General features: G+C 43.0%; 1 protein-coding gene across 1 annotated transcript in view; it reads right to left on the reverse strand.

The window, feature by feature from the left end:
• Positions 1-3,685: 3,685 nt before the first annotated feature.
• The window catches only part of fsip1 (fibrous sheath interacting protein 1), a 47,561-nt gene continuing 25,914 nt past the window's right edge, over positions 3,686-25,332 (reverse strand). The window contains exons 9-10 of the mRNA XM_085766881.1: positions 24,444-24,596; positions 3,686-4,797 (exon numbers count right to left, since the gene is read on the reverse strand). Of these exons, the coding sequence (XP_085623007.1) occupies positions 4,669-4,797; positions 24,444-24,596 (282 nt within the window). The 3' untranslated portion in view covers positions 3,686-4,668. The remainder of the gene's footprint in view (positions 4,798-24,443; positions 24,597-25,332) is intronic.

Genomic DNA, 25,332 nt, shown 5'->3' on the forward strand with positions numbered 1-25,332 from the left:
CCCAAAGTGCTGTTTATACTCCTACCTGTTATTTTCTAATGTCAAGTGAACAATAAAAACTTCAGGAAAAAATATATCTTGGTTGATTGTTGTCTTTGTGGTCAAACAAACAGTTAAATAGTCAGTTGGACTGTTCATGACCTAAGCCACTTCCTCAGTGTTTTTGGACCTCATGCTCTTATTGAGGTCCTCTCCCTAGAATAGCAAAAGGAGCCGAGGCATGCTTTGTCAAGTGACTGGAATCCATTAGTTGAGTCTAGTGAAGCCTTGGAGAAAGGGAGTATCCTCGGGAGTCAACAGCAGGAAAACTCAACATGAAGTATAACCCACTTAAACAGCACATCCATATAGATCTGATTACACATTACACAGGCATCTCCTTACACCTTCAGAAGACAGCCCTCCACAAGAGAGATAGACATAAGGAATTTTGCATGATTTTCTAGGGCTGTGAACTTTAAGTTATGGCTGTGGTCCTATCTTAAGAATTGAAACTGCGTGAAAATCCAGTTTTCATTAAAACATCTGGATAAAACTCCTCAAAAGAGATGAGGTAGCCATAAGCTGGGTCTACAGTTTGCTGTTATGCTGAAAGACCCTGCACCAGCATATCATGTGCAAACAGAATTCAGGCTTCAAATAGAAAGAGCTGTAATCTAAAGCACCAGTGAGGGTAAAGCCAGAAAACCCAGACAGTCTTAGTATGTTGCTGGTCTCTTTACATTAGGAGTGACCTCATTCTTACCATACTGAGCTCAATGTGTTTCCATTACCTCAAATGAGCAGTATATCTGTCCTCCTGAATGAAGTTGCATCGATTACACAGCGGGTATTTGTAAAATGGGCAATAATATATGAATGGAACAGAGGAGGCCCATTGAGGTCCATTGAGGCAGAGGAGGTTGGTCCTCCTCTATTTTTGAGAGGCAAAAGGAAAATTTATTTTTTATTTAAGAAAGAGTAACTGGTTGAAATAAATCATTACCAAATCTCAGTATAATTTATAAAATATTATATATGTATTTTATCATAAAAAAAGTTTGTTTTTTGGAAGAAAATCCACTTAAAACGGCTCAACTGCGCCGCCAGCAGGCTCAGGAGACAGAGCAGGCTGTGTGAGGAGCAGGGAGCAGGAAGGTGGGGGCTCTACGGAGGTGGCAAGATGATAGGCTCGTTCGAGATGAGCCAGGCGTGCGCAGAATCGATCGCCGGTGACCAGCGCACAATGCATGCCGGTTAGATTTGTGTCCGACTTGATCCCGACTTGCTCTGACGTCATGCACGCGCCTGCAACGATAACCTCACGAGATCAAGGCGGCCGCAGTTTTTAGAGCCAGGCGCCGCAGTTGCTCTCCACCCAGAGACGTTCAGAGACGTTCCACCGACTGCTACCGCCTGCAAGCCTCAGGGCATGATGGGAAACGCACCGGATCATGAGCTGATTGGCTCTTAGTTAGGACTGCAAACACTACGTGTTGTTGTATAATGCTAGATTATATGAATCTCATGTTGTAGGCCTATACTGCTTAAAAAAATATTCACACTGAATCAAACTTATATCCTGAGAAATATATTGGTTATTTATTGGACAATTGCAGTACAGCATAAGAAATATATACTTTGGTGACTTCCTGTTTGTATTGACGGCGGCTGGAAACTGTCCGACTTGACTGCAGCTTTCTGTCACCACCCCCTGCTGCTGCCGCCTGCTCTCGCCGACCGTCCAGGCGAGGCGCAGTTCATCTCGAACGAGCCTTTTTACTTCCCTAACTGGCCTCGGGGCGGGATCTTCTTCCATTGACTCAATGCATTTAGGATGTCTTCATCCTGACCTGTGATTGGCTAAGACACGTAAAATGACGTCATGACGGAGGAGGCTCTTCTGTACCAATCAGCAATCAGAACACAAGATTGACAGCAGGTTGGTCCAATAACAGTTCCCAAATTTCATTCTCACATTTATACAGCTGTAAACAGGAAATACCGCTATGTATTTTACAGCTTTCACTACCAGCTATGCTCGGACAAGAAATATGGAGTTTTCAGCGATATTGGAATCGGTTGGAGGACATAATGTTAGCGGCACGACCGGGACACAATACGGAGCAGCAACGAAGTTGTTTTGTTGTGATATGCTGCTGTCGTGTAGTTACTCTGACAGCTGCATTCGCGTTGACTGTCACAACGGTAACCTGGGGTCGAGGCGCGGAAGGAGAAGATATTTAGCGGCACAACAGCGGGACATAATACGGAACAGCAACGCACTTTGTCTTGGGCGAGTGTACTAATGAGTGTTGTGTGATGTGCTGTGCTGTCCTGCAGTCTTTGTAAACTGCTGCGGTAGCGTAGTGGGTAGAGCAGATGGCTGGCATGACGGTCCGAGCCCCACTAATTACCGTATTTTCCGGACTATATGTCGCACCTGAGTATTAGTCGCATCTGCCTAAAAATACGTCATGAAGAGGAAAAGAACATATATAAGTCGCACCGGTTTATAAGTCGCATTTATTTTTCAAACATTTAATTAATAGCCGGGTGTCATATAATGACCAGGCTTTGTTTACACGAAAGGCCGGGGCACCTATAGCGCGCGCTGCTGTTATGCATGCGCGTTTCTCTGTGGTGTGTAGCCTATGTGTGTGTGAGGATGCGGAGATGAATGAAGGCGATCGTCCCAAGGGGGGCGGCGGCGGCGAATATCGCTACTTTTTTTTTTTTAACACGTTAGTTTAGGCGGCAGCGCTGGAAACCCTGTGATCAGAAACCCTTTGTGGACTCTGTGAAGACAGACGGGAGTGAAGCCGACCTCTCCTCTGCTTCAGAGAGGGATAGCCTGGCACTGTCGGACCTGGCTCTCTGCTCCGTGTCCGGAGCCCAGTCGGGACCGGAGCAGAGACCGAAGACTGACCGCAGAATACGCTGTGAAAATACTCTGAATTGACGGAGTGAAGCGCTACGGCGCAACGGAGACAGGTCAGACAGCGCAGAGAGGAGAACAGCACATGAGGAAGATGAAGATGAGCCACTGAATGAGGAGGGATGTCAAAGTCACTGCTCCTCTCATGGTCCTGATGTCAAAGTCACTGCTCCTCTCATGGTCCTGATGTCAAAGTCACTGCTCCTCTCATGGTCCTGATGTCAAAGTCACTGCTCCTCTCATGGTCCTGATGTCAAAGTCACTGCTCCTCTCATGGTCCTGATGTCAAAGTCACTCTGCCTTGTGGCTTTACAAATTCTAAAGAAAAGGTGAGTACTTAATAGTTCAATTCTTTTTTTCCTCAGTGTTTTTTCCAATTACTATGAAACTGACAAAGTTTGATTTCTGCTCACTCTGCACCTCTGATGTTGTCAACAGGATCTCTGCTCCTCTCATGGTCCTGATGTCAAAGTCACTCACCTCCACTCATGGTCCTGATGTCAACAGACTTTTATCATTTAATAAAATGTTTTTTTAAAGAAGTCTTGTACGTCATTGTTTTATTACTCAAATTAAATCGAATATAAGAAAGTAGAGATAGGTAGTTGACTAAAATAACATGACACCGTGGACTGGTTTTCCTCCTGTCCTCCCCAATTTTTTCAGTCACCAGCCGCCACTGGAATGGAAGTATAAATGTATGATTACAGTATAATACTAGTATAGTGCAGTCTGAAAAGTAATTGTGTGTACTTTTTAGACTAATGCTGATGCATCTGTTTAGATTCCTGGACAGATAGTGCAGCAGCTTTCACCAATAGTGGGCCTCTCATTAGGGTTTGACCTTGGATGGCTCACCTGGCTGACGTGTTTTCAGTCAAGAGGAATGTGAGATAATTCCTGTCCGTTAGACGGGGTCAAAATGTGTGGGTGAGGTGAGGAGTGAGACGAATAGGCCCGTAGGTGTCCAGTGCAAGGAGAGACGCTCTCTGCGCTGAGGTCAGCCAGGTGCAGACTAGCTACTCACACCGGGCAAGCAGCAGCGAATAGGACTATGTCAACAGCTTCCACAAATCTCCAAAACAAACTAAATGGGATAATGCTCAAAGATGGTCATCTTTTGTCAGGGCAATCCTGTTTTTGAAATGAAAATAAATCTTGAAAGAGGTCAAACGGGCTCCAATTTCAGAAGATCGAACTAATCTGACCCACTCTAGAGCAGATCACCTATAGAGGCAGGAATGGCAGGAATGTTTGGAGCACACATCATCCCTCTGTCCTCATAAACAGCCACGCTGGATGTCTGACCAAACGTGACTTACACAGTCATACTATATTTCATCAGATAGGGTTTAGCTTTAATACATAATAGTGTTCAGGCACCACCCAACAGACACAATGTTTATGTGTGCAGTAAAACATTCTGCGGCTGCCGTACCCGGTTGTTAGATTTAATGACAGCAATTTTCTGTTCTCATCTATGATGCTTAGCCTAATACAAAGGGTGTCCCTGCTGCTCTTTTTCCTCATGCTGAGACAAAGACACAAATAAAAACAATGGGTAGCAATCCAGCTCATAGACACACATTAATGTGTATACACGCTTTGTATATAGCTGGTCATACCTATATAAATCTAAATATCCTAATATTTTACATACATTAATGTGTCTCTTACAACCCATAGTTGCCTGATCATGACATCTTGGTTATGATGCATTATTTTGATAGCAAGGCTTCAGACAGATGTGCTCAAAGTGAATTTTTAGGGTCTCGTGGCGTCGTGTCAGTCGTCTCCGGGTCCTGGCTCCAGCTCTCTGTCAGCTCACATTCATCCAGTAGACATAGTAATTGCTCCTCTGTCAGATCTGGAGAATCATCCTGCAGAAAGACACAAACATTATGTACGTATGATGTCAGTATACTGTATAAGTCAATGATGTACTTGGACGTGCTCATCTCAGACAGATAATGTGGACTTCTGGTAATCCAGACCTCTGGCAGTATCAAGGACACATGTGCGTGTTATTATTAAAGCGATGACAGAAGATTTTTCAGTTTAACTGCTGCTATTTTCCAAACAACCTCCCTAGATGTGTCCCATTACAAATATCAAACTCAGTTTTTGGAAAATCCAGACAAAATGTCACATTAATGCATGACCTATGATAACAGTGGCAGTTCCTAATAACTGCACTGCTGTGTTTGTCCCCTGTGCACAGTTGGAAGCTGTCCGGGGAAAAAACACTTCCAGTTGGATATAACTTTTGTTTTTCTACTGATAAGCCAGACTCTTCACAGGCAGCCTTCTGGGACTGCATGAAAGTTCAAGGATGAATGTCAGCCTTTCAAAACTAGGTTATGAGGATAGGGGAGGATTTCACAATTTGAATGAATGTTGATGCAAGTGATATGTTACCTGGCAACTGAAGGCATGATTTCTCAATTCAATTCATTTGGCTATGGAAACTTTTAATTCCTAATAATAAGGTCAGACATGATTAATTTACCTATCCACAAATGCTCATAGACTGTTGCCATATCTTGGTATGAGAATCTTCTACTTTATTTAGACAGCTGTGACTCAACAGTCAATTTGTTCCAGCAATATCAACTCATTACCTTTCATGTTATGAGCCAAAGTGTGTCCAGGAAAGCCACACCATAAATCTTGCTATTGAATAGTAATCATCATCTTCATTCTGTAAGCAGTGGCATGTGTACTGGTGCGCTGCACAGAAAGTCCCTGGCCCTAACGTCATCCAGTATGTCTGCTCCTGACCCAGATGCTTAAAACGCTATTAATTGATTTTCCCCCATCGGAGGAAACAAATCAGTCTGTTAACACGTAATTATCACCTTATTACAGTGATATAGCCAAAGTCTTAGGAAAGAGTTTTCTATTTACAAATCCAGCAGTCATGAGGCAAAATGAGTATTCATGCTACACGACACCTAATGAATCTCCACTAACTCCTGAGAGAAACACCTCACTATTTAAGTGTGCTACTTAGCTAATGGCTAACTTGACATGTGATATCCAGTGAGCTTATGTGTACTAGACAAAGATTTTGTTACCTTTTTATAGAGCTGTCTGTTTCCTGCTAAATTCAGCTTACACAGACCAGTATCCTGATATCTAATTCTTGGCAATAAAGCATACAGAATTTCCAAAAATGGTGAACTAAAATTATATTTTATATTTTATGTTTTATATCTTATACTGTATACGGTATAATTAAATCATATATTAAAACAGGATCATTTGTATTGTCTTGAGCAGTGGTCCCCAAACTACGGCCCATTCAAATTCCAACCGGCCCGCAGCCTCTGTCATAAAATCAATAATATGCGGCCCGCCAGCACGTACATTTTTTTTTTCCAGCCTCGATATATTGCCATGTGCATGCCTGTTTGTTTTCCTTGTCTCTGGCCTCCAAACAGGCTGAATGACAAGAGGCTTCACTCTGTGACTCGGTCTCAGCTAGCCTCGTAAACCAGCCTCTCGCGGAAGTGCATTTCATTTCATTCCGAGGGAAGCGGAAGCAGCCCCATGGGTCCTCAATTTGAAAAAAGTCTCCATACGAATGAATGGGAGTCCAAGATTTATTTCATGATCCGTTTGAATTGCGCCATGACAAAAAAATATGTCCTCTACCTGTTTAAAACATCACGTTTCATGCTGAGAAATCAGCCGTTTGTTGTAAAACTATTGTAAAATAAAATCCCGAAGAGTCCGTAACCAGAAAGACTACAAGTCGCGTGGGTTACGTCACACACCAAATGCCGCCCTTTCCAGTGTCAGTTGGTGACGTATTTTTTGTGGGACACCAGACTTGTAGTCCGCAGAGCGTCGTCACACAAAATACATTCTTCTGTTGCCGTTTTACGATAAACTGCTGATTTCTCGGCATGAAACGTGATGTTTTAAACAGGTAGAGGACATATTTTTTTGTCATGGCGCAATTCAAACGGATCACGAAATAAATCTTGGACTCCCATTCATTCGTATGGAGACTTTTCGATTTGAGGACCCATGGGGCTGCTTCCGCTTCGGCACTCTATGGGTGGAACTTCCGGTCAGCACCGGAAGTAGCGGTGAGCCATTGGCTAACAGCAGTGGTTGCTAGCGGTCTTCATTACTGTTAGCGGTTTATTTGAAAGTTTTCACATTGTTTTCTGTTTTTTTAGTTAATTCGGTAGATGAGGCAATTCTTGTAGTGATAATAGATCAGTTATTGATCCATGGTGGCGAGCGCTTGTAATTAAAAAATCAGCTCGACTGAAGAGAGGAAGTAGCGCTGTTTGGTTGACCCGTCTGCAGCTTCTGGGGGCTGCGGGTGGAGGACTGGACTGCGTTGGACGAGTCAGACCAACAGGTCCGCTTGGACCGTGGCCACTCGGACCAACAGGTCCGCTCGTACAACGTAATCTGGGCAGGAGACCGAGAAGTGGACGGGGCTGAACCGGGAGAGAGGCAGCCACTGGGTGTGTGTGTGTGTGTGTGTGTGTGTGTGTGTTGTGACGGGAGTGAGGGGGCGCGCCGCCCGTCACAGAGGAGAAATGCATTGTAATGAATGTAACGACCCCCCCTCAAGATTATTGTTATTCTGACACATGAGTTAAATAACAGCTGTGTTTGAAACCACGCTGCGGTTCGTAATCGCAGTGCAGAAGAGCAGGGCTTGAAGACCTCCGGCAGGGTGCCGGAAATCCGGCGTAGGAATATTTTGGTGAATTTGTTTTTTTTTTTTTTTTATTAAAAAAATAAAAATTAAAAATTAAACCAGCCGAGCTTGTTTTTGTGTAGGCCTACCTCGCTGCAGAAAACTAGTGTATTGCAGCAGCGGGGGTTGGGGGGGAAGTAGGCTATTAACTCGTCATGCTTCAGACCCGGGTCACATAGCGTCAGTGCTTGCTCTCTCCCTCTCGACCTCACCGGGAGAGGCCTACCACAGCTACATCCATAGTGCGAATCACGGGGGGGGGGCGGTGACAGTGCAGCCGCCGACATTGATCACTGCCTGAGGATGTAGCCTAAACGCAGCTCAAACCGACCCGGTGCCTCACGGCGACCAAGCTTTGATAAACACACCAGATCCGCGCCTGTTTACAGTATCCTACCGGAGCTTAATTGAAGAGAAAAAAAAAAGCGCTGGTCGCGGTGGAGCGGAGAAAAGCGGAGTTTCCTCTGTTACAGCTGAACAGCTGACATGTGGTCAAGACCTATGCTACAGACCTGCGTTTCCATTGCAGATTTTCGCAAAATAAAAGCGATATTTCTGAAACTTCGAAAAAGTGCAATTGCCATTTGCGGGTGTTTCCATTGAAAGGTATTTTGGCAGCGGCCACAAATAAGGGCGCACTCACACTAGGGCCAGTTGTTCCGCGCTTCAGCACGGTGCCCACGGTGCTTCAGCCCCTCCTCTGTCCCCCGCTGGCCCGCACTCACACCACCTCCAACCCAAGATGATCAAGCACGGTTGCCTCCGTTGATATAGAGGGATTATTTGTTTACCAACACGGCGGATGTGCGCTTTAACCTGACTGCAGAAAGAACGGAGCCTTTTAAACACCAGCGGTGATGAGGCGCTGACAACAATATACGGGGTTGTGTCCACACACCCGTACTGGTTTATGTGACTTAAGGTGACATTTCGGCGCATGAGGCAGTGGGAGCGTGGATGCGAGCCAGTCTCCTTCAACCATGCACGGAAAAGGGGAACGATAGGAAAGGTTTTTCTAATTTAATGAGAAACAATTATGCCCAGGTCAGCAATGCATGACAATAAACATGTGGTTCATTTGTCCCCTCAAGTTACATAAACCAACACAGCGTGGACACACACAACTCCGGTGACGCCGGTGACGTGTAGAAAAAAGTGTTTCATTTTGCGATATCGATACGTCTCAAAAACCACCTCATGAGAGCGTAAAAACTTTTCAGCAATATTTGAGAGTTTTTTTTGGAAATGTCGGTGTTTCCATTACCAGTTTTTAATTTCGATATTTAGGTTTTGCGCATTTCAAGGAGTAATGGAAACGCATCACGGTGCAATAATTTCATTATTATAGGACTTCACCCTCAGAGCTGTCTGTCTTCAGAGTCCTGACCTGTCCCTGAACATCACACAGGGACAACATGGAGCTCACCTGTGTGATTGGTTACTGAGTTTTATTAAAGCAGAAGTAAGTGGTCCGGTCGTTTTCGCTAATGCTGCGTTCCAGGCAGGCTTTTGAAATCGTAAATTACAGCTTCAAGTCACAACTTACGACTTTGTAGCGTTTCAGGCAACCCACTCGTGTTTTTCCGACCTGTTTTACCGGTGAAAGTCACTATAACGGCCACTCGTAACTTCCGACCGGTGAACTCGTACCAGATCGAACTGGTACCACTTCACGGTCGGAAAAATACGAGTTTCCTTGAACGCACCATAACAGTCCTCGTCGCTACGTCACCACATTCACGGCGTTCCTTGGCTGCACACACAGCCCTGCATGCTGTTCTCTCTCCTCATTGGATAAAAACTGTAGGATACGATAAATGTTTTCTCTTCGGCTCAGAGCAGAGCAGAGTGACTGAGAGACCCGTGTTTCAGTCCAAACACTCTATGTAAGTGATTGCTGTCGGAAGATATAACTATTTAAGACTTATATTAACACAAATATATCACTTACTTCTGCTTTAATGTTTACATCAGGCTGAGTTCAACAATCAGTTTATGCTGATGTGATTTGCATCCCTAGTCTGTTGGTCTTGGTTAAGTAGCCTACCACCTTGAAAAAAAAAACAATATTCAATGCTATACTAAAATCCTTGTAAAAAAAAAAATTAAAAATTGACTGACTTGCTGGCAGTTTAGATCTAGAATATAATGCTAAATTACTGGTTTCCAACAACCACACTAGTTACAGCCTTGCCCCCGAGTTCAAGAGACAGCTGGCTGAAAAGCTAAATAATCATTGTTAAAAATGCGGCAAATCAACTAAAATTGTATGTTTTGTTACGTGATTGATACTCCCAAAGTGCACTAGATTAATTCATTTAGATTGCAAATTTTCAAAATTTCCTTCCCGCCGTAACACCCCCCCCCTCCCCCCCGCTCGTAAAAAAATTTCAGGCACAGGATTTTTTCCTGCTTCAAGCCCTGGAAGAGTGAGTTTGGAGCTGACGAAAGGAGAGAAAAAAGAGAGTCGGTGGAAAATGCTCATTGATTAGAGCAGTGGTTCTCAAACTTTTTTCGTCATTCCCCACTTTTAACAAGTGAGGATTTTCAAGCCCCACCCCGTCGCCCCAACAAAAATTACTTCAAATTTATTGAATTTACTAGCACCAAGTATATCAGTCATATTTCATGAGTCAAAATCAAAAACATGAAATAACACAAAGTTCAAAAAGAGAAAATAAAAGTGCAGATCAAAATCGAAAAGTAAAAGTAGGCTACAGTAGTCAAATAATGAAACAGTGTTTCATTTGCAATCTGTGCAAAAAACAAAAACATGAACAAGTGAACTTTCCCTGCATTAGTGGCTGCAATGTGCCTGTTTTGCACTGCACATCCTCGGGGTTGCAGGCTTGAAACTGCCTCAAGTCATGCTCAATGTAGAGCTGAGAAGTGTGTGTGTGTGCGTGCGTGTGTTTTCATCTCTCTCGAGTCTGACATAAGCTATAAAACGCACACAAATATGATCGCATTTGTCAATCGCTATGTTTTATTTTGAAAAGTGCTTTATTTTGACAATTGACCGGATTCTCTCGTTGTTTCATGTGTGACTTCCTGCCAAGATTGACGCGTTAGCTCGCGGCTCGCGCTAGTCTGGGGCCGTTGACTCGCTGTTTTGGTAGGAAACGGATCCAGGGCGAGAGAGACAGACCTTTCCTTCAAAATAAAAGCACCAGGCTAATAAAACGCGGTAGGCTAAAACTCTTTAATTTAAGGAATATAATTTACAAGAAAGTCCCCGAGCCATTAAGTTAACATTTTGCTTTTATTGTATTACAAGTTAATGTTTATTTTATAAGTTTTATGTTGGTGAATACTTTTATTTTGGTGAATTTGGTGATTTCGGTATCCGCTACAGACAGGAACCAGAATGCAGACTAATTGGGAGGTAACTGACACCAGGCTCTTCGCTTGTCTGAAGAGCCTGGTGATGCGAGGCTAGCTCGCGCACAGAATTGACGCCGAACCGATTGCTGCAGGGCGCGAGTCGCTTCTGGTCTGAACTACACGACCGGTACTTGAGCACAGAAGGGAAGCGGTCTCTGTTCCGCGCTATTCGCGGTGCTTCGGCGTCCGGTGTGAACCCAGCAGCCTGCTACCAGAGCCGGTCTCTGTTAGAAATTCTCTGCTGCTGCTGCTGCTAAATGATACACGCAATTTTATGTTTACTGTTTCCGTGTAAACGTTGTGTACACTGACACATCCCCTGTATCAGAAGTATAGGTCTCAGGGCCGGCTCTAGCCATTTTGGTGCCCTAGGCGAGATTACTCTCAGGCGCCCCCCCAACAATGATCATAATGATCATAACGATAACATAGCAGTGTATCTCTATGTCCTCTCTGACCCTGAGATACACAACTTGCACATACAATCAGTAAAATTGCATTGAGTAAATCCTGGGTGAAGACATGAAGAAATTTGTCTCTTCACAATCATGAGAACAAACTGTTGTGGTGCTTGAAATGGGTATACAAAAGTCTGGGCTTCACAAAAGCAGTGGAATATACTGTATGATATAAGGCGATAAGTGTAGAAAAAGATTTGTGAAATTGCTTTTTGAGCATAAATGTTAGTCCTAACTGTCATTCTCACCAAATGTCTCAAATGTGGGATAACAGAAGCTAAATATTGACTTCATGTTACATTTCAAACTTCATGAGATGTGTGTAGCCCTAAATGAGAAAATTTCTCCAAATATCAACTAAATAGACAAAAAACACAAAATTTACAATATTTAGCCTATACCCTATATGTGTTGTCACTGTGGTACTGTTTGAGAGGTAAAAAAAAAAAAAAAAAATTAGTTTGAGAGCTCAGCAGGTCTGAATACAGAGCTGGAGCTGATCTGAAGCTGTGGCCCACTGGCCCTGCTGTCTGAGCAGGCTGAAGTCTCAACTCTCTCTTCTTTTTTCATAATCTTCCTCATCAAATTAGTCAGAACTTTCAGCCTCTGAAGCACCGTCGTCATCCTCTCTGCTTCTCTCTCTCTCTCTCTCTCTCTCTCTCTTTCTCTCTATCCCTCTGAACGACTCTGCTGTTTCGAAGCGCTTCACAGTTGGTGTTTTGATTGACAGGTCATCAAGGGCGTGCGGCCGTGCGTATTTGAAAGTGGAGAGTTTCCCGATCACAGTAGTTGAACCGCATTTCTACTGCGTAAATGACAGACACATGAAAAAAAAGACGCGCCGGCATTTGTGCCACACCTCTAATTACAGTAAAAATGTGCGTTTCTAACAAGAAAACGGCGTGAGAGCATTCCTGCTGCAGACAGGTATCTGCCAATTTAGGAACATGTTTGTCATTGTTTATTTATTGTTTTGGGTTTTTTTTCTACACAGAAAAGTGAGGGGGCGCCCGCGGACATAAATCATTATTAGTATTATCATAATCCCCCCCCCCCCCCCCTTGACTGGGGCACCCCTCCAGCAGTTGGCGCTCTAGGCGACCGCCTATATCGCCTATGCCAAGAGCCGGCCCTGATAGGTCTTTATGATTAAAATAAACTAAATAATGGATTTTTTTTTTACTATAACTTTGTTGGTTGCACGATCGGATGTGTCTGTGTGTGGTCTTATAATAGATCCCCCCCCCCCACCACACACACACACACACACACACACACACACACAATCCCTGAGAGCAGACAGTAAAGAGGTGAGTGAGAGAGAGACCCCCCCCACACACATATGCATTTCTTTATAAAATAGGTATGTGTTTTATAATAAATAAATAAATAAAATAAAATAATTCCAACTTATATGAGGCAACTTTCCAGAGCTAGCAGATAGCTCGTTGCCTCAACAACTGAAGCAACCAAGTTAACAAGTAGCTAAATATGCTACTGTATGTTATCTTTTTATCTTTGGCCACTTTTTTAAGTCGCCCTCACACCTCACAATATTAGTAGGCAGCGGTATTATGATATTGTCTCGTTTGAGTTGTAAAAGGTGGTGTTTTATGTCTCTAACGCTCGCAGAAAGTGGATTAGCGCGTACTGTTAGCATGTAAACAAACGCGACTTCCGGTTCGCACCGGAAGTTGCGCCCATAATTCCTGCAAGGCATCATGGGGGCTAGGAATAAGGTGGATAGCGGAATGAAATGAAGGGAGTGAAGCCTCTTGTCAGTCACCCAGGATCTTTGTCTCTGTGGGGGGAGGCGGGGCCCAGAGCGATGTTATATCATAGACTGTAAAAAGAATGGACGTAGCGTCCGTGACGTCACCCATTGGTTTTGGTGAGTCTGTTTTGTGCCGCTACTACGGGGGTTTGAACCGCGCCATGTTGGATTCTACTTGCCATATTTGGAGCGGTGCGGCCGTTGGCCGGCCGTTGGCCGGCCGAGAGCCCGCCCACTGGCCTCGTAGCAGCGGTCTCCGGACCTGTCACTCAACGGTTCTGCGCCCTAATTGGCCAGAACTTTAAACCTAATAATAGTAAAACGGTAGAGTTTTAAAAAAATTCACCCCCCTCAGAGTGTGTGCGGGGGTAGAAACTATCGGTTGAGACCAAAAAAATAAAATGTACCAGGCTGTAAATATGTTTTTTTAAGCTGTAAAATCGGCTATTTTAACATGGGGCTCAATTGGAGTTGCTCCCTTCTGGAGCCAGCCCCCAGCGACAGCCGAGGGGATTGCAGTTTTTTGAACGCGGAAGTGAGCTTCACTTCTCAGACCGACAACTGCCCCCTTGTGTTATATCTATCGCTCTGGCGGGGCCGCTACCACACACACTGCAGCATGTGAGCCTGTGAGGAACAACGCAAGGTAACGTCAGTTGCCAACTTGGCGACTTTCTCCCTAAATCTGGCGACTTTCCAAACCCTCTCATCGACTTTCTTTTTGACAAAAGCCACTAGCGACAAATCTAGCGACTTTTCCGGTGCTGTTACTGTTACAAACGCTTCTGGTTTGGAGACTCGGACGTAAAAGCACGTCATCACTGCTGTCCTCAGCGAGCAGCGGTGCTGCCGTGAGCCCCCCGCCCCCGTCCCTACAGCCCCCATGCCGCTGTCACCCCCACCACACCCGTCTTTAGAGCGACATAGACACAGTCGGCAAGCAAGGAAACGTCACTTCCGGTTAGGGCCGTGGGGGAAAACAAACCGTTTTCCCCATACACACTCATGCAAAAAGGCGGCATTTTAAACCTTTGTCAAACGCTTGTTCGCTGTCCTGTCTTAGTTTTAATCACATGTATATGCTGACAAAGAGCTATATATTAGAAAATTCATCACGATCTGGGTCGATTGCTGTCCGTACATCTTAAAATATAAAGTTTTCACAGCCATAGCCTACACCGAGTCAGCAGGGTCGGCAACCTTCACTTCCGGTCAGAGTGTTACACGTTTGGAGAAGATGAGTGAAGTTCCGATATAAAAGTTCAGGTTGTGGTTTTTGAATTTATTTGCGGTGCAAAATAATACACAATAACTCAGGCAGTGTCTACGAGTGTCTAGAGCCGGCCGGCGGCGACTAAGAGAGCGTCAGAGCCGTGGGGGAAGACAAATATGACTGACTGTGAAATACCTAATATTTTTAAATGTACGGACAACAATCGACCCAGATCGTGATGAGTTTCTAAAAATATAGCTCTCTGTCAGCATATACATGTGATTAAAACTAAGACAGGACGGCGAAAAAGCCTTTGACAAAGGTTTAAAATGCCGCGTTTTTGCATGAGTGTGTATGGGGGACACGGTTTGTTTTCCCCCACGGCCCTAACCGGAAGTGACGTTTCCTTGCTTGCCGACTGTGTCTATACACAGCCTCAGTCACTACTCACCTCATCTACTGTGATGACACGGTCAATATCTATTCAAGTGCAGTTTTGTTGAGACTTGATAAGCCATTTTATTTATTGTTTTGGTTGTGTGTGGTTTTATATTTGAGTGCATATTTTCTTAACAGAGACAGGGTCTATTCTTGTTTTTGGTTTGATTTTTATTCAAGTGCAATTTTTGATTTTTTAAAAATATAATATAAAATATAATAATGTTTCAAATTAACCTAGATATGTTTAAGCTTCCTTTTTTTCCAGACATTTATGTCATTTTATGTGGTCTTCAAATATGAAAAGCAGAGTGATTTTGGTAAAAAAAACTTGTTTAGATTTATTTATCTATGTGAAGAAATGAAAAGAATTCCATTTGCAATGAAAAAAAAAGTATTAAATAGTTAATTTGCATTTAATGTTAATGGTTCAAAGGATGTCAGGCTGAATGGTCGGCCGACTCGGCCCCCACACATTTTTACTACTAAGTTTGGGGACCCCTGGTCTTATTGAATAACTGCCAAATCAACTGGGGCAAATTGAGATTCAGGAGAATTCAGCTTTCACCACAGTGTGACTCGTGCGAAACATCCTGCTCTGACACTGAGAGAATATTATGCCCATGAAGTTGTTTTCACCTCTTTCTCGCATCCCGCTGAGTGGCCTGAGACAAAATCACATTCCTGTGTCTCATCCAGCCCACTTGCTGAAGCTAATACTCTTCATCGATCATCTATGTTCCTTCTCAGACCAGACCACCCTCTGAAACTCTCCAGCCTCTCACCAGATCCCAGTTGCTGATAGACGTCTCTACTAGACAATTCTGTCCATGTTCAAAGTCCTCCAGAATGGAACGGCACCCCTTAGGTCACGGCATGTTGGGCCGTGTTACTGGTTTATGACCCCTGTGATTATCCAGACGCTGCATATCATCTCCTACCACAGGCCACAGACACCATCAACACATTCCAGCCACGAATCATCATGCCCCCTGCAACACTCAGTGTTTTTGTACTTTGACATGCGTGGAGCAAAGACATGGCTCTTTACCTGTGCATGTGACCTTCACCTTAATGGCAAAGGTGGGTGGGGTAGCTAGGATCGGTGGAGCATTGTAGTGTGTGGGTGTGTGTGAATGGGGGTCTGTGTCTCTATTGTATCATGGTTTGTGTTTACTTTCTATTATGAACCTGTACTATTGATGACTGAACTCTTGTTTTGTACTTTTGTGGTTAATAAGGACCCCCTTGAAAATGAGATGGCACATCTCAAGGGGCTATCCAGACCTGCACTCACTATTAAAAATGTAAGATTTATTATTGACTATTATTATTATTATTATTATTATAGCTAACCTAGACACAATAGCAATAAGAGTAAAATGTCATGACTATTACATGTTTATTATATATACTCACTACTATTATTACCTGTATTATTGTATAGCTTCTAGCCATATATAGTAGTGCAAGTGATGAATTAATATATTTAGCCCTATTATTGTAACATAGCTTCTATTAGATATGACTACCAGAACTTTCTAAGCACTTAAGTGATTGTAAGCACTTTATCTCTTACTCGAGACATGGTTGCACTACTATATTGTATTTGTATTATTACTTTAAAAATTGAACTGTAAACTGAATGCTGCTATTTTATAACTGTGATAACATGTTTTTATTTATTGTATTGTACTCCAGGGAACATCTGTAAATGGGACAACAGATGGCTAAAATCTGGCTCGTTTACAATTCTGTATCACTCAGTCTTGTTCATGAACTTGCACTGTCCCACCCAAATAAAATTGAATTGAATTGAATTGAATTAAAAGTCACATAAAGTCATAAATAGGAGGCTTATCTCACATCTTTATGCATGCACATAACCATATACAGTAATGACATGTTTAGCCTCTAGGCATTTAGGATACACTTAGCTGGCTGCCATACCACCCTTTCCCCTGCTGCTAGACCGGCCTCCCCTCCCTTCCCATGGACCAGTCTACCACCCAGTCCACCCAGTCCCATCACCCACCCTCCCTTCACCAGAGACTGCCTTCATCAACTCCTGCTAACATTTCCATATTTCGCACATTCTGTGACAAACTGTAAACTGTTTTCTTGTCTGTAACAACATCTATTGCACGTCTGTCCGTCCTGGGTGAGGGATCCCTCCTCTGTTGCTCACCCTGAGGTTTCTCCGATTTTTCCCTGTTAAAAGCGTTTTCCATGGAGTTTTTCCTCAGTCGATGTGAGGGTCTAAGGACAGAGGATGTTGTTACGATGCCATGTAAAGCCCTTTGAGACAAACTGTTTGTAAAAACGGGCTATACAAATAAAATTGCCTTGCCTTGCCATACCATGGTTATTCTGTTTCAATGTTTTAATACCTATAACTGACACTGTGTTCATTTGCTTAGAATGGCAACTCTAGCAGAAATTTGCACAAACATAAGTGAGCCATTACTGCAACTTGAGACATATGGCAAAAAAAAAAAAAAAAATCACTGGTCAATATGTCAGTGTTTCAGTGGTCATGAATGGGGCAGTAAAAAAAAGCGCCACACCGGCGGGAGTATTAATGGCCAGAAATGCCTTTAACCACTACCAGCCGTCTAGGAGATGGGAACTTAAGGTGAGACTTTTCTACAGAGTGGAGAGAAGAAAGAAAGAAGGAGTGCCTTTTACTGCTGTGACAAAAAGCTCTGACTCTTTAAAAGTGGTTGACCTCAGGTGCCCCTAATACTAGGAGGGCTAAGAGTTTCTGTGGGTGACTGATGTGTATTTTCCTGTCTGACTGTCCGGCTACTCTCAACAGTGAAAGTTAAACTCAAGTGCTGCAGCCTCTTTAGCTCATCACAGTCCACCCGCTGCAGACGCCACATTCATTTCAGTAAACAGAGGAGAAAAGTGCCGCAATTACAGGAAACTGGACCAAAGAAAATACATGATAAATTTGATTGAGATAGTTCCGCTGAGTAACCCTCTTCCACGTGTTGAGCCTGGTTGGAAGTGTGTAAACATAGTATTACTATCAGATTGACCCCCCAAGGAAAATGACAAACAGAGCAGGAGAAAGTAAAACTTTTATCGGAGCTAAGCAAAGTGTTTTTAAGCTGCCATTGATGACTTGGGTAAAAGTATCTATCCACAAAATGTGAATACATAAATTTTCATTCTTTTGAGTAACAGTCAGTCCCCATTCAAAGAAAGTGTGCAGCTGTGTGAGCTTGAGGCTGATTTTGGAGTTATTCCCAGCCATACATCCTCTGGCATAAACATGTGAAATACAAGCTGGAGGTAGTGGAGCTCTAGATGTACTTAACTCCTAATGGGAAAAGTTAGGGCCTTTGACAGCTTTATGGAAAGACAGTATTCCATCACCTAGTGTATGTTACATTGAATACCAACTTTTAAACATTATGAGGAAATAACAATGGGAAACTGACATTAGGGTACCATATTTTAAAGGATATCTTTGCTTTGCAAAACACTGTGTTCTGTCAAATTCACAACAGTGCATCAGTGAAGAAATGACCTTGACCTCTAATCAATCCAACATATTAAGTCATTATCTATTTTTTCCATAAATGTGCAATTCTGCAAATTAGAAAAAAAACCCTTTTGCTGTGACCATATTGCCTTGCCATTGCCATGCTACAAGATATACCTTAAAGAACAGCATCCTCATCACAACAGGCAGTGAATCTGGAAAAATACCAAGTAAGAATGAAATCGATCCGAACACTCGGTATGTATATGTCTGTAGGTTATTGTCAGACTGCAGGCATTACTGCTCCAGACATCTCATACTGCTCCCTGATGTCTGCTCTCCCACCTGCTATCCAGACCCAGCAGGCTTATTGTATCTGTCTCAGTCTGGCCTGTAGCCACACACCAACCATATGCAGAGAAAGCAAGGTAAAGGGAAAACCTGTGTCATTGTTGCATTAAGCAACTCTTTACGGTGTTGTCATTATTAGTCTGTGCCCTATCATTTGTCACTGCCTTTACTTTCTGTCCCTGTGCATTTGAATAGCACCAAATGATGATGAGTCCAATGTGTTGTTTGCCCTCCAGACACAGGAGTCCAGTTCCTGTCTCAACAAAAAAAGAAAAATGTCTGGGTGGGCAAACCCCTGACCTTTGGTGAAAGATGAAGGTTCTCGGTCACTGTCCAGTATCAGTTTCTGAGCAGGGGTTGAATGTGACAAAGCCAAAGCGTTTCAGCCCTGCAGCAATCTGCCCTGCAGTGGACCACCACCTATGTACAGCTCACTGTTGGCTCCTCAACACAGAGCTTGCAGGGCTGTTTTTACCACGAGCGTGGGCTGCTCAGCTTTCAAGGTCGTTGACTTCAGTCACATACCTCAGCTTTATCGGCCATAGACCCAGGGGCCTGTTATACTAATAGGGAGGAGTTCTATTCATTATACTCTATGTGCTCCCATTAAAGTGCTGAGACCAGCTCATAAGACTGACTCCTTCTCCTGTGAATGTATCATGGTTAGAAGAAAGAACAACACTGTCGAATGTCAGATTGGGCCCTAGTTTGCTGGCGCAGCGCAGGTGGCGCAAGGTAGCGCAGCCGGTCTAATGCAAGTTTCGACCAGCGCAGCCTAGCGCAAAGTCAGATTGGAAGATTGGCAGATCGCGCTGTGCTGAGATAGGCGTGGCCGCGCAGCAGGGGGAGGCGTCACAGATTCAGCTTGGTGCAGTGGAAGTTTTGTGCGAAAATGTCCCGCCGAGGTTGCGCTGAAAGCTCGCCACCTCCAACCAGGTCTAATCTCAGCGCAGGGCGAAGCGCAGCAGGTGCAGTGGAAGTTTGGCTGACTGACCTGCAGTGCACACACGTCACCAAGACCTCACAGGCAGATCTCCACAGTTCCAGACACATTTCAATGCAATAAATATCCACAATAACCACTATTTAATGCAACTAACGGAATCAACACGTGAATTTATATCTATATAGATTGTCCCGTCACATCTGACGTCAGATCAAAGCAGAGATCAAAGGCTGTGGCACGCGTAATGGAAACTCCACCTGAATTAATACAGCAGGGACGAACTGGCACTGAAAAGCAGCTGTGGATGTCCCAAAAGCAGGACTGTGAGGGTGGATGACTGCATGTCGCTGCCATACCACTCTGCCCTTGTGATGATCCCCTTTATTTATTTATTTATTTACTTATTAATTCATAAGCGCGTGCGACCGCATCACGCAGCCGTAATGAAAAACAAAACACAAATCATTATCTCTCTTAGTCCACCACAACAGCCTCGGTATCAGATAGTCAGTATATAGCCTACTACAGTATACTCAGCATCTCTATCACAGAAAAAAAAGAGAAAAAAAGAGAGAGAGAGAGAGAGAGAGGAGGACAGAGAGGGAGAGAGAGAGCGTCCTTTACGCTGATTTCATGGTGTTTGTTCATGTTGTGATTAGTGTAGCCTACACCTCTCATCTTATACACAGGGTTTGAATAAATGTGAGTTTCTTTATTAGTTTATTAGTTGTTGTTTCTTACATTGGGCAGCCGTTCTCAGTGTATCAGATCAATCCTGGTTAAGTATATTAGTAAACTCATTATTGGTCACTCTGAGCTCGGACCTCCGGACCAAAACAGCTGTTTCCTCCTGGGAGAGGTTCGGCCTCTGGCGTCGCTGTTTCCTCCGTCCATGTCCAAGTATAAAATGACAAACTTGCAGCACGCATCACCCGCCGCGCAGTTAAAGGTGAGGAGAGGAGCTCCTTTGATTGGTGAAGATCTGACTCGGCTGTGTCAAACCCACTCCACGCCTTTCTCTCCTCCTCCTGTCTCCCTCCCGCCCTGTCTCCTCCCTCTTCACCGTTTGCGCCGGTGGGAGGGACGAGGGGAGGGGCTGCGCTGGTCTAAGTCTGACTGCGCGGCCCACCAATCTTGCGAAATGGACCTGGGCCACACCCCGTTGGCGTGGCGAAGCTGCGCTGCACTTAGACTTCGCTCGGTCTAGGAAACTAGGGCCCATAATGTTGAAAAGGTAAGACCAACTTTGATCTGCCATGGGTGGGGGGACCCTCATTGTGTTGAAAGGATTAGAGGTGTGTGTTCACCTAATACCCTGCACTACTATCAACATCAACTGGCTGAATTCTGTACAGTATATATCGGTATCTACATTTTATATAATACTGTAATAACCTTCTGTGGTTTCAGTATACAGTGGCGTGCAAGAGTTTGGACACCCCTGGTCAAATTTTCTGTTAATGTGAACAGTTAAGAAAGTGGAAGATTAAATGAAAAGTTAAACATGAAACACTCTTTTGCAAGATTTTAAGCAATATCGTTTATTATTTTTGTGGGCCCCCTCTTCCTTTTCTGTCATTTTGAAAATGCAAAAGATTTTTTTTTTAAATTATTATATTGTTTAAAATGTAAAGGGAACGTGTCATCTGTAACAGCCTTTTGGAGATCATTGCATCTTCACATTACCAGAAATTTTGACCAGGGGTGCCCAAACTTTTGCATGCCACTGTAATTTCAAAAAGGCCCTTTGATTGAGAGGAAATTGCAGAAGACCTAATGTAAGACAGGAGCATGCTAAAGTAAGATTAATGTTGTTGGCCTGATAAGTGAGCCATCCTGTTTTACTGTAAATGTTGAGTTGTTCTTCCTTTTGTAGTTGATCTTGGGATGCAGCCAAGTGAAGTTGCAGGAAAAGTAGCACCAGATTAGCTGTATTAGCTGAGATTCACAGATTTAGCTATGTGATGATTTAGCTACATTTCTTTGGAAAGGAAAGGCCCACCCATTACCGTACACACAGATATCTCTAACAGAAAAAAAACCCCCTCAAAATTAATAAAACAGATTCTTTGGCAACTTTCACTGGAAGAGGGTTTATTTGGATTGAGCAGGGATGATGCACTAAATGACCTGTGTCAGTTCCAAATCCAGTTTAACGCTGCTTTTGTTTAAATAAATCTGTTCAAAAGGTAGTTGGGTAACTCTCCAGGCAAACACTCAAGGTCTTAACATCAGACCCTGGAATGAATCAAACTGAAGTGGTGCATGGAATCTGTAGTCACTCCTACAACATATGAAATATTTTCCACCTTTACAATAGGTGTTACACTCCAGTAGCAGCAGGCCAGACTAAACAGAGAGCGTCATGCTTCCCATTCCCAAGAAAAATATCTAATATCTAATCCATCTTGGGAGTTTGTGGGTACTGTGTACTTCAATAAAACATTTTTTTGTTTAAACTAAATGAACCTTGAATTCCAGAGAAGCTGCATAAGAGGGTGACTGCTTTATACGTAGACACATAATCAATAGAAAATTACGTCATTGGAGTCACAGTGTCACAACTTATACATGTTTTAGGATTAGATTTTTGAAATGGCTCCATAATATAAAACTATCTGCCTGAGGAACTTATGTTAGCAAACACAGCCTACAAACGTCTATGAAGTTCTGTGTTTTTAAGTCTTCACTCAATCTCTGTTTTGTTTCTCTGTTTTTTCTTTTCTCTGGGCCCATGTTCTTATTTATGTTTTTTTTCCTTTATCATGACTTCATCTTCAAAGCACTTTGTAACTGTGTTTTGAAAAGTCTTGTACAAATCGAGGATCAGGTGTTTAACGGCGATTCCAGCTCATGAACAGTTTTTTTTCTGTCTTGCCCTAATCTCAGTTTGTTATCTTCATCTTTTGTATATTTTTATATGTGGTGGTTGGTTTTTGTATCCATTACATTATAGCTTCATTTTCTCTCTTAATTTAATGTTACATGCCATTTATGCTTAAAATACTTCCACAAGTTTTGTCTAATGTGAGAAGTACTATATGAATAGTAATTTCAATTATTGAATTATTGAATGCAATTATTATGCATGCATGCTAAAGGAGGAAAATTACTATTAAAGTTAATCAATAATTGAAAATACTATGAAAACCAGTATTTAAAGGAACTGTGTGACATTTTGAAGAATTTGCTGATTTGTTTTCTAGTTTACAGAGAAGACTGACATGACAAGCTATAAACAAACTATGTTGTTTTCTCACACCATATTCAATAGCATGGCATTTTGAGGAAATTCATGTTCGCTGTTATCTGCATTGCTCAAAACAACAAAACAAAAATGCATATCATGCTCACAAAATGTTCCCTTCTTAGTTATCTTGCTTCTAATCCAACAATGAACAACACACCAACCACATAAAACACTTCAGGTACAAAAATACTGTGAGAAGACATTTGAATTACGGATGTTATACAAATCAACTTTACGAGTGGAGCTGTGTGAAACTGTTTAACAGTGCCCTCCCACGCAAATTCTGTACAAATAAATCTTTTCTAACTACAAAACAAGCCCAGTAGCATACACAGTCAGTATGCTGTTTACATTGCAGTCTCTGGCTGGGTTCAATTATTTGGTGACAGTATATAAAGTACAGTGACATACGGATAAAGGGCGTCTAGCTGCAACAGCAGTTAAGAGGCTGGTGGGTTTGATGTTATATGATCATAATGAGAGAACAGTTTCCTCAGACGAAGCTTGTCTTAATTAGCAAAAAATTCCATTTGTTTCTCCTTAATTAGGCCAGGAATAGGTTTGGGTTGCATGGCATGGTGCCTAGCCTGATGTAAGGGAGTGGTTGCCATGTAGTGCTTTTATTGCTTCACTGTTTGTGAGTCAAAAGGGCATCTTTTATGTTTAAATTAGGCATGTATACATCACATTGTGGTTCATCAGTGTTTGAACTGATGTGCTGGATAATACATTTGAATTGTTCCTCCAACCACAGCAGCACAACATCTCTCTTTGTTGCGCAAATCATGAGAAGCCACCCATTGGAACAATGTCAAATTCAAGGTAATACATTAATCTCTGTTTTTCTTTCCCCTGCAGACGAAATGTACAGTCATAAATGTCAGAGAAAGCCGAAATCAGGCCTATTCACCATTGTTCTTGTAACATTCTTGTGTTGTGTCTTTAGCTACAGGGTTTTGGGAGGGAGTGACAGTTCTGAGGCTGTAACTCCACAGTGGCTCCTAAAACCAGACAGGGCTCAGTGGTTTCCAGGGAACACGGTGAAGGGTGGACATTAAAAGTAATGAAACATCATGGAGGACAAAAAGCAATCGGCGAGTAAACAACCACCTTTTACCTTCAGATCAAGGTTGTATACAAATTAATAAAAGCACTCAGAAATAGCTCTAAATAAAAACCTGCTGTTTTCATTCAGCTGTGAATACTAAACTGTAAAGTGAGTGTCATGGTGTTGCAAATGCAGAGAAGAAAAATGGGGGAAAAAGGAAAAATATGGGCCTTCAGAGACACAATATTGCATGTGATTTCATTGTTCCCCCGTGTGAATGACTGTGAATGAGCTCTGTGCTTGTAATAATTTGTCATGCACGTGTCTACAGATAATAGCTCTGAGGACTGTAATAACCTGGCCTATAATAAAGTATCGTGTGAATTTGAGCATATGCTTTGTTGTGTGTGTTTGTGTGTGTGTGTGTATGCTGCTTTGAACTCACAGTCATCTCCTGGCTCTGGCCCAGGATCTCCAGCTGCTGTTGGATCTCTTGGAGCCGCCTCTCCTGCCCTCTCCTCTCCTTTATATCCTGCAGGACCTTCTCTCCTGGCTGCGGGTCCCCATCGCACTTCCAACCAACCTCTGAGCCATGGCCCTGACACACAACAGACATGAGTGGTTCTCACAGGGAGTGAACAACACATTTCACATGTGGATGTGTTTGGGTGCTCTCACAGAGCTGCATTCTCAGCATTTTATTATCAAAATGCCATTACTGTTAAATATCCAATAGATGTTTGCCATACACCAAAGTGAATTTAACATTTTACAGATAGGAGAATACAAGCAGGTACTGACCACAATACAGTACCTTACAAATACCTTAGAGCTACAAAGCTACAGTGTGCATGACGTCCAACATAAATCACATTTATGGCATCCACATGCACTGGGTTGACACAATGCAAAACAAGCTACATCCAAAGTAAACTCTGAAAATGGGTCAAGAGGAAATAGGAGAGTGGTGCCTGGAGATCCATCAGCGGACAGCTGATAAGTGAGAAGCTTGTCTTTCTGACCACAGGTTGGATCTTTTTCACTGGGCCTCAGTCACAGACAGAGAACAATCCAAGTGAAGTCATCAGAACCAAATGGCTCATGTTAAGATGTCGGGTATATCTCATATATTCAAACAGGCATGTGGGCTCAAATGCTGTATTTTGCCAATAATGAGACTCTATGCCACAGTGTGGAAATAGATGCTGTAGATACAGCATGATGAGCTGTAAATGCTGAAAACCAAGCATAATTGTGCCAAATCTCAAAGGATAGGCCTGGTAAAACTGGTGGAACCCCTCTCATACCCATGTATTATTTCTTTCTTTAGGATG

The sequence above is a fragment of the Trachurus japonicus genome, chromosome 22, assembly GCF_045865225.1.
Source record: "Trachurus japonicus isolate A0001 chromosome 22, Traja_1.0".
Taxonomy (NCBI): domain Eukaryota; kingdom Metazoa; phylum Chordata; class Actinopteri; order Carangiformes; family Carangidae; genus Trachurus; species Trachurus japonicus.